Below are 9,049 nucleotides of genomic sequence, written 5' to 3'. Positions count from 1 at the left end.
GAGTCTGCATCCAGACCAGGAAAGTTGCTTTACCTCTAAGACTCTGAGGAGCAAGACAGCAGGCTTGGCCTGCAGACCTCCATCCTGCGGGAGAGGCAGCAGTCATAGGAAGGGAAGGGGGTGGAGAGGAAGAGATCTGGCAACAGGGACCCCCTCTGTCTCCTTGCCAGCATGGGTTTTCCCAGCCAGCCAGGCCCAGTAGCCACGTCGTCGTGCCTCGCCATCCTGCCCGGCCCCAGCCCCCTCTAGGATAAAAATAGCCAGTCCCGGGAAGGAAGGAGGACAACAGCTCCTCCTCCAGGTCTGGCCCCCCACTCCTTTCCCACCAAGACCTCTTTCCTCAGAGGAGGTTGATCAGATCGGCGAGATAGGAGCAAACAGAATCCAAGGCGTCAGCCACCAGCTCCTTCTCGGCACCCCCCAACCCGCCACAGCCGGGCGCAACCCAGGACTCCACAGTCAGCTCTCAGCTGCCCCAGCTGCCCCTGCGATCCCTGCTGCCTCACGCCTGGCACACAGCCCGCCGGGCCCACACTCCCTCCTGCGGGGTCCCGACCCCTGGGGCACCCGGGCTCCCCAGCCCCACTTACACACTCACACACACAGGCGCGCGCGGCTGCCCTCGTCCCTGCTGCAGAAACCTCGCCCCGCGCTCTCCCCACGTGCCCCTCGGTACCCCTGCGCCCACCCTGCGCTCCTCATCCCGGGGTACCCCCGGCGCCCACTGCCCGCCCCAACTCCCCGCGGCAGCTCGCGAGGCCGGCTCCCTCCGGTCCGCGGCCGCATCTCCCGCCTCGCCTCACCTCAGCGCTCGGCGCTCGGCGCCCGGCCCGGCGGCCCCGTCCTGCCCATGCCGGGGGCTGGGACGGGGGGCGCTCGGCTCGGCTCCCCGCGGGCTCCCGCCCCCCCGAGCTGCGGCCCCGCTCCCCCCGGGGCCTCGGCCCGCTACTTTGTGTCAGTTTCGGCCACGGCGGGGCGGAAGTGACGGAGATGGCGGCAGAGGGCGGGGGGCGGGAGGGGGTTTCGGGGAGGGCTGAGGGGACCGCCGCCATGTTTGTGCGGGGCATGGGGAGGGTCCCCGCCGGCCCGCGGCGAGCGCCCGGGGCCGCCGGCCGGCCGCTGAAAGGAACTATTCACGAGGCCAGGTAGCGCCGAGATGTTCGTTTTAATTTGGAGGAAAGGGCGTGGAAGGACGCTGCCTTGTCAGCGACTAGCGCGTTCGGGCGGCGGGGGGTGGCGTGAGGGCTGGGGAGGCGGTGAACGACGAGAATTTTCCTCGGAAGCGGTTTCCCTCTCAGTCCCAGGCTCACGCCTCTCGGGGCCGCCGCCGCCCAGTTTCCTTCGCCTTCTCTCCTGTCCCTTGGGCATCTCGTTGGCTAGCTCCCGGAACGCTACAGCCTCGAAACGTCTAGGTAGTGGGTTGTGCCTCAGTTTCTCTGCCTGACTCAGCCGGCACTGCGCCCCTGGAGTGGAGGCTGGCGCCTCTGCCGGCTACCTTTGGGGGCGGTGGAGTGGAAGGAAGGAGCGCCCCGCCGAGAGGGTGGGTGGCGGCCGGGGTTCGGAGAGCTGGGGGTGCCATTGGCCCCAGGCTGCTGAGGGAAGCGCCCCACAGCTCCCGTGGCCAGCACCCCCACCCGGGGGCTGTTAGCACCTTCCTTGCCGGGACCCCACCTGGGGCAAGGGGTAAAGAGTCCCCGACCTAGTTGGCCCAAGTCCGGGCATCCTTTCGGGTTGAGAGGCAAGGGCTCCCTAGATGGATGGGCAGAGAAGCCGGTGTACCACTACACACAGAGGAGATAGCCGTCTGGCTGGCGGGCCAGCCCGGTGTCTGTCGCCACAGTGGCCGCAGGGGAGGTGAGGGCTGCCAGGATCACAGGATCACAGCTTACACTCCAGCATCTGGGCTGAGACTTTGTGTGGAGCTGGCTTGGCATCCTTAGCCGGCTCCGAGTCCTCAGGATGGTGCAAAGACACCAGCAGATAGTACACAGCCGTGCCAAGGATGGCACCCACCATAGGGGCCACCACGGGCACCCACCACCAGCCGTTACCAGCACTGCCATGGAAGGACAAGGGGGAGATATAAGGGGTGGTTCCCTTCACCCTTCTCCCCCAGGGTAGCAGTAAGCAGTTGGAGCTCCTGAGGAAGGAGCTGAGGAAGAGAAGATGTTGATACTGAAGTATAGCATTGAAGGAGGGGCTCTGAGGAGGGCTAGGGCAGGCTGCCAGCCTTCTCCGACTTGACCTGTTCTGCTGACGAGGTAGGTCACTACTACTCAAAGAGAGACTGTGATAGGCCCAAGAACCCAACTGTGTGCCTTAGCATTTTGCGGAAAAGGGCAGGCAAGGGGGAAGGGGAGCGTGGTGTGTACAGAAGGCCTATGCTAAGGGACCAGGAGAGCTAGGAGAAGAGAGCTAGGGACTCGGGGCAGAGCCACTAGCAGAGGGAGGTCAGTGGAACACAGCTGTGGCAGAAGATGCTGTGTCTCACCTGAAAACTTCAGGGCCCCAGCCAGCCACGTAGGTGAAGAGCCTTGGGCCCAGGTCCCGGGCGGGGTTGAGTGGGTAGCCGCAGTTGGCACCCAAGGATAATCCAATGCCCAGAACCAGCATCCCCACCACCACAGGCTCCAGACCGGCAGGCACTGGCTTGTTTCGTTTGTCCAAGATGGCCAAGAGCCCCACAATCAGGACGCTGGTACCCAGAACCTTGTGTTGGCAGAAGCAGGAGGAATCCACGTTACCTGGCTTTGTCCCACGGACTTCGGGGATGGGGGCATGTGCCAAAATAGATCCCACCTCATGTCCCACCCCCAGCTAGAACAGTAGGCTGAGGTTTCAGGGGACAGGACAAAGGTCTCCTCGCTCACACTCACCTGGTCCAGGAAGCCGTTGTTCAAGGACAGATAGGAGGCAGGATAAGTGGCAAAGATGGAGGCTGTCTCCCTAGGGCCAGTCACCGTCAAGTTCCCACCTGTATAGTTCTGTAGGGCATCTTCAGGGGAGAGGGACACCCAGGCTGCATTCTTTGCTCATGCAGAACTGCTCCGAAGCACCCCAACCCACACACAGGTGCCCCCAGCCACATCCCCTCTGTTACCATAGTAAACCCAATAGGTGACTCCTGAAGCACAGAAAGCAGACAGCAGCTGCACAAAGATATAAATGGGTAGCTTGGCCCAGGGGAAGCGTCCCAGGAGGCACATGGACAAGGAGAAGGCTGGATTCAGGTGGGCCCCTGCAAGGGACAAGAAAGCATATCAGCATCCATTAATTGGCGTTGCCAGGAGCAGTCACCAGGCAACACCACTGCTCCTTCCCACGACACTGAAGGAGGTAGTAGTTTTCCTCCTCATACACCCTCAGAAATGGAGGCACAGGGGGTCTGCACCTGGGTCTGTCTGCCCTCCCCACTGCAGCACACTGTGGTCTGAGGCTGTAGCCAGACATGCTGACACCCCGATTGGGGAACAGAGGAACCCGAGAGGGTTCCAGGTGGCTCACACAAAATGAAAGCACTTACCTTCAATGTCCTGCAGTAGATTTCTGCCGAAGCGAACCAACGATTAGTGTGAGGAAGGGGAATGGAGAGAGATAGAAAGGGGAGGGCCTGGGTGAGGCCAAGAGCATATCTCAGTCCAGGGCACTGGTCAAGCTTGGGGAGATAATGTCCATGAGTCACCAAAGGATCTGCCTTTTGACCACCTTCACCAGACACCCACACTCACACAGTCTTGCTCCCCCGACCCTCCTCACCTGAGACATTGCCACCCACATAGATGGCTATGATAACGGCCAGAGCGCCCCCCAGGAACATGGTGAAGAAGTTGCCCACTCTTTCTTCACTCGTCACAGCCTGGGCCACACTCCCCTGGGTGATGAGCTATGGGGAAAGAAGTGAAGACCAAGGGAACCCAGGAGACCAACAGGAGAGCAGGCCGGAACAGAGACAAAAGGCCAGCAGAGGAAGAAGAGAGAAAGCGGAAAGGGAAAAGAAGTGGAAAAGGAAGGTGAAAGGAGGGAAGAAAGAGAAGAGATTAGTATAGGGAGAGGGAAAAAAAGAGGAAAGGGGAGAGATTAGGAGGAAGGGGAAGGAGAAGTGATTGAAAACGGAAAAGAAAGGAGAAGCTGAGAGGAGACCAAGAGGAAGCAGAAACCTCTGCCCACCTCCCTTCTCCCACCCTTCCCCCATGACCCTGCATACCAGCAGCACAAATACACCCAGGAACTCTGCCAGACACTGGCGGGCCAGGAGGTTGCGGATCCGGAGGTAGCCCCTGACCTCCCCGAGGAGCCTAGAGAGGGCCATGGTGGGGACAGACATCCTGTTGCTGGAACTGCCACCTCTGTCTGCAGAGGTACACTACTACTGCACAGCTACTGCCTGCCCAGGGAAAGATAAGAAAGAGACTTTAAAACCAATTAGCTCAGCTCCTAAACAGCAGCTAATAATGTTGGTCAGTACACGTGTGTGGGCTGTAGAGAATGACCTTTTGGGCACGTGCAAGGGCTAGAATGTCTGTGGGCATGCTGTGTGCAGAATTGGCGCCTGGAGTTTGCTCGGTGTCTTCTGTCCTTCATCCCCTTGCCTCACAGAGCTGGCCTCTGCCCATGGGACATGTTGAGGGAAGTACATGCTTCAGATAACAGTAGTTCTCTTGGTCCTGAAAACAATTGTAAAACAGGACGGATCAATCCCACTCTGCTGATAAGAACCCCGAGCCTGAGACTTCCCCCGCACCCCGACAACACACAAGATCACACAGTTGGGTAAAGGCCAAGTGAGTGCAAATGCTGACCTTCGGAAAGCTCATTTGCCTCTCACCTGCATCGTGAAGCCTTCCTCCAAACCTTGTGGAGGCTTGGAGAGCTCGGTAAACATCCGGAGGGACTGGCCTGAGGACCTGAGACTGGGAATGAAATACACAGCTCAGTGATGGTACTTCTTCATGCAGAGCCTCCCTGTGCTTAGAGATTTCTGTCTGTTACACAGCATGGCTGGAGCGGAGGACTTCCCACTTGCACTTAGCCTCATACAACCTCCTCTGGACAGGTACTGCCTCTACTCTGGAACACACAACCACAGCCTTCTTGTTCTAAGCCTCCGTCCAGTTAGACTCCTTCAACAAGGAAAGGAGAACCCAAGAAAAACAGTGATGCGCAAAATGCAGCCTCTGCCATCCTACAGCTTGTGTTCTTGTTCTGCTACGTAGAAACCAGCTGTAAGCATGTTTTTCATACAGTCCACTCACAGGTGAGTGTTTGGGACCGTGTTCAGGATGCTCCTTAGGGCACTGACTTCCTGTAGCAAAGGGCCTGGCTTGGCTTCCGATGTCAGCTTGCTGCTCATGTGCACTCTGGGAGGTACCAGGTGGTGGATCAGGGACTGTGTCTGCTGTGTGAGTACCCAGATTGATTTCCAGGCTTCTGGCTGGCCCAGTCCCAACTATGACAGGCATTCATGAGGTGAGTCAGCAGAAAAAAGACTCTGTGTGTATGTGCTGTTCTGCATTGTATTTCAAATAAGAACAATTTGTTTAAATAACTTATCTGATATAGTTTACAAGGTTCTTGAGGACCAGGGCCGTGATATATCCTGGCAATGTGCTCCAACATAGTGTGGGCATATTTTGGGGCAATAGAACTTCTTGACTGGGATCAGTGGTTCCACCCAGCTTCCCTCTTTAGTCCCACTCTTCTAGCTCCTGGGGGTTCACTGCTGATCTACTGTGGCCAGAAACGGCCTGACTCAAGTTCACATGACCTATAGAATTCATATCCAGGGACTGGCTGATACTCGGAGGTGAGCACCTGGCCACTCTGTCTTGTTTTGGGACAACCCTGAAGGGCCAGTCTAGCTCTGGATTTCCCAGTAGGGTGAGCTGCAGTCTCTATTACATCTGTGTGTCAGGTTTTCTCTTATGCCTGGTCCTGATTTCCTCATTTCCTTGCTTGTGTGTCTCTTGATAAAGGTTGTGTTGTGGTAGGTGGAGTCTGGAGTGTTGGCTGCTGTGGTGCAGTTATCAAAGCTGTCAGGCAGGTGCAGGCCCTGTGGCTGAGTGGGTAAAGTCCCCACCAGGCCTTCCAATCTAGTTCTCTGCTAATGGCCTGGGAAAATGGCAGAAGGTGGCCCAAGTCCTTGGGTCCCTGCACACCCTTGAAGCTCCTGCTTTGGGTTTTGAACAAGGCCTGTGGGGCCATTTGGAGAGTGAACCACTAGATGCAAGATCTGTCTCTTCCTTCCTAATTCTGCCTTTCAAATAAGTATTTCTTTTTTTTTTAAGATTTATTTATTTTACCGGAAAGGCAGATGTACAGAGAGGAGGGACAGTGAGGAAGATCTTCCATCCAATGATTCACTCCCCAAGTGGCCGCAACGGCCGGTGCTACACCAATCCAAAGCCAGGAGCCAGGAACCTTCTCCAGGTCTCCCACACGGGTGCAGGGTTCCAAGGCTTTGGGCCATTCTCAACTGCTTTTCCAGGCTACAAGCAGGGAGCTGGATGGGAAGTGGAGCTGCTGGGATTAGAACCGGCGCCCATATGGGATCCTGGCGTTCAAGGCGAGGACCTTAACCATTATGCTATCGCGCCGGGCCCTCAAATAAATATTTCTTTTTAAATTTCTCAATAATTGGGGTCAGCACGTTGACTCACCTGGCTAATTATCCACCTCCAACTTCCAGCATCCCATATGGACACTGGTTCTTGTCCTAGCTGTTCTGTTTCTGATCCAGTTCCATGCTGATGGCCTGGGGAGCAATGAAAAATGGTTCAAGTGCTTGGGCCCCTGCACCCACATGGGAGACCCAGAAGAAGTTCATGGCTCCTGGCTTTGGATTAGCTTGACTTCTGCTGTTGTGGCCTTTGAGAAATGAATCAGCAGATGGATGATGTTTCTCTCTGTCTCTTTCTCTCTTTAAAATCTGACTTTCAAATAAAAGTAAGTAACTCAGGATCTAATTCAGTTTAGTTGTGCATGGAACTGGATACTGAATGCTGAACCCAGGAAGGTGGAACACAAGATAGACAGGGAAGAATTTACTGATGTGGGAGCACTCTATTGTGACATGGATTTTTTTTTTACTTCTTTTTATTATCATTTTATGATACAGTTCCATAGGCCCTGGGATTTCCCTTTTCTCCTCCACAATTCCCTCCCGCCTCACTGAGTTCCCCTATGTCATTACTGTAGTATACTTCTTCATACACAGTCATGTGTCCATAATTGTGGGCATGGACAATGGGAGAGAGTCCAGCATCCTATTGTTAAGATACAGTGAACAGTTTCATGGGGAGTCCATCTTTGGAAGTAGAGATGCATACTACATTATATCCTCACATCTGGATATGTTAGTCTCCATTTCACAGTTACTATACATCCGCTTAAATGAAAAGCCACAAAACAAAATCAGCAACAGTCAGAAAAGTAGAAATTTACAATGCCATTTTTTTTTTATTACAAAGTCAGATAAACAGAGAGGAGGAGAGACAGAGAGGAAGATCTTCCGTCCAATGATTCACTCCCCAAGTGAGCCACAACGGCCGGTGCTGCGCCGATCTGAAGCCAGGAACCTGAAACCTCCAGGTCTCCCACGCGGGTGCAGTACCCCAATGCATTGGGCCGTCCTCAACTGCTTTCCCAGGCCACAAGCAGGGAGCTGGATGGGAAGTGGAGCTGCCGGGATTAGAACCAGCGCCCATATGGGATCCCGGGGCTTTCAAGGTGAGGACTTTAGCCGCTAGGCCACGACGCCGGACCCACAATGCCATATTTTAAATCACATGCTATTGGATATGTTAGTCCTCATTACACAGTTACTGTACATCCTTTTAAATGAGAAACCACAAAACAAAATCAACAACAGGAAGAAAAAAAAAATTAACACAATGAAGTTAAATAAGATGCTACTGAATGACTGAAGAAATGAAAAAGAAAATCAAGAAGAAAATGATGCTTCTGTATGATCTGAGTCACTGAATTTAATCAGAAGAAAGTGTTTTGAAGAGATGAAACTAACAAAATCAAAATTCATGAGATACAGTTTCCACTGATCTTTCTTTGTGAAATGTGTCTCCTGTAGGCAACAAATAGATGGGTTTTGTTTTTTAATCCAGTCTGCTAATCTATAACATTTGATTGATGAGTTTAAGCCATTTGCATTCAGGGTTAATACAAATAGGTGGTAATTTGGTCCTGTCATTTTAGCAATGGGTTGTTCATTGATTTAGTCTTCTGTTGTTATTTTACTGGGATGTTCTTCACATTTGCCTTTGGCTTTGGTGGTCACTATTCCTTTTCTCTGTCAAGAGGACATCTCTAAGTATCATTTGTAGGGCAGGTTTGGAAGAGGCATATTCTTTTAACTTTTCTTTATTGTGGAAGAATTTTATTTCATTTTCAAAGACAAAGGAAAGTTTTGCTGGGTGTGTTATCATGGGCCGACAATTTTTTGTTTTTAGAATCTGGAATATGTCGCTCCATTCTCTTCTGACCTGCAGTTTCTTGTGAGAGGTCTCCTGTGAGTTTAATTGGCATTCTTTATATGTCAGTTGATTTTTTTCACGTGCACATTTAAGGATCTTTTCCTTACATTTGATTGAAGAGAGCTTGATTTATTTTTGTGTCTTGGTGAAGATCACTTTTGGTCAATCCTTTTGGGAGTTCTGTGCCCCTCCTGGATGTTGTTTCCCAATTCTGTCTCTAGATTAGGGAAATTTTCCCTTATTATTTCATTAAATACATTTGTAAACCCAGTTTCTCTTTCTGCACCTTCTACGACTCCTGTAATTCTTTTTATTAAGATTTATTTATTTTTATTGTAAAGTCAGATATATACAGAGAGGAGAAGAGACAGAGAGGAAGATCTTCCGTCCGATGATTCACTCCCCAAGTGATCACAATGGCGGGAGCTGACCTGATCCTAAGCCAGGAGCCAGGAACCTCTTCTGAATCTCCCATGCTGCTGCAAGGGTCCCAAGGCTTTGGGTCATCCTTGACTGCTTTCCTAGGCCACAAGCAGGGAGCTGGATGGGAAGTGGAGCTGCTG

The 9,049-nt window shown here is 53.1% G+C and overlaps 1 protein-coding gene across 1 annotated transcript; it reads right to left on the bottom strand.

Moving 5' to 3' along the window:
* Positions 1 to 1,878: 1,878 nt before the first annotated feature.
* Positions 1,879 to 4,309, bottom strand: AQP10 (aquaporin 10). Its single transcript, XM_058655749.1, has 6 exons — positions 4,205 to 4,309; positions 3,757 to 3,883; positions 3,101 to 3,238; positions 2,877 to 2,995; positions 2,492 to 2,709; positions 1,879 to 2,056 (listed from the first exon to the last, which is right to left on the bottom strand). Exons 1-6 carry the CDS (start codon positions 4,307 to 4,309, stop codon positions 1,879 to 1,881), a joined length of 885 nt encoding a protein of 294 aa, XP_058511732.1.
* Between the last annotated feature and the right edge of the window lie 4,740 nt (positions 4,310 to 9,049).

The sequence above is a fragment of the Ochotona princeps genome, chromosome 2 (assembly GCF_030435755.1).
Source record: "Ochotona princeps isolate mOchPri1 chromosome 2, mOchPri1.hap1, whole genome shotgun sequence".
NCBI lineage: Eukaryota > Metazoa > Chordata > Mammalia > Lagomorpha > Ochotonidae > Ochotona > Ochotona princeps.
This window is presented reverse-complemented; position numbering and strand designations above follow the sequence as displayed.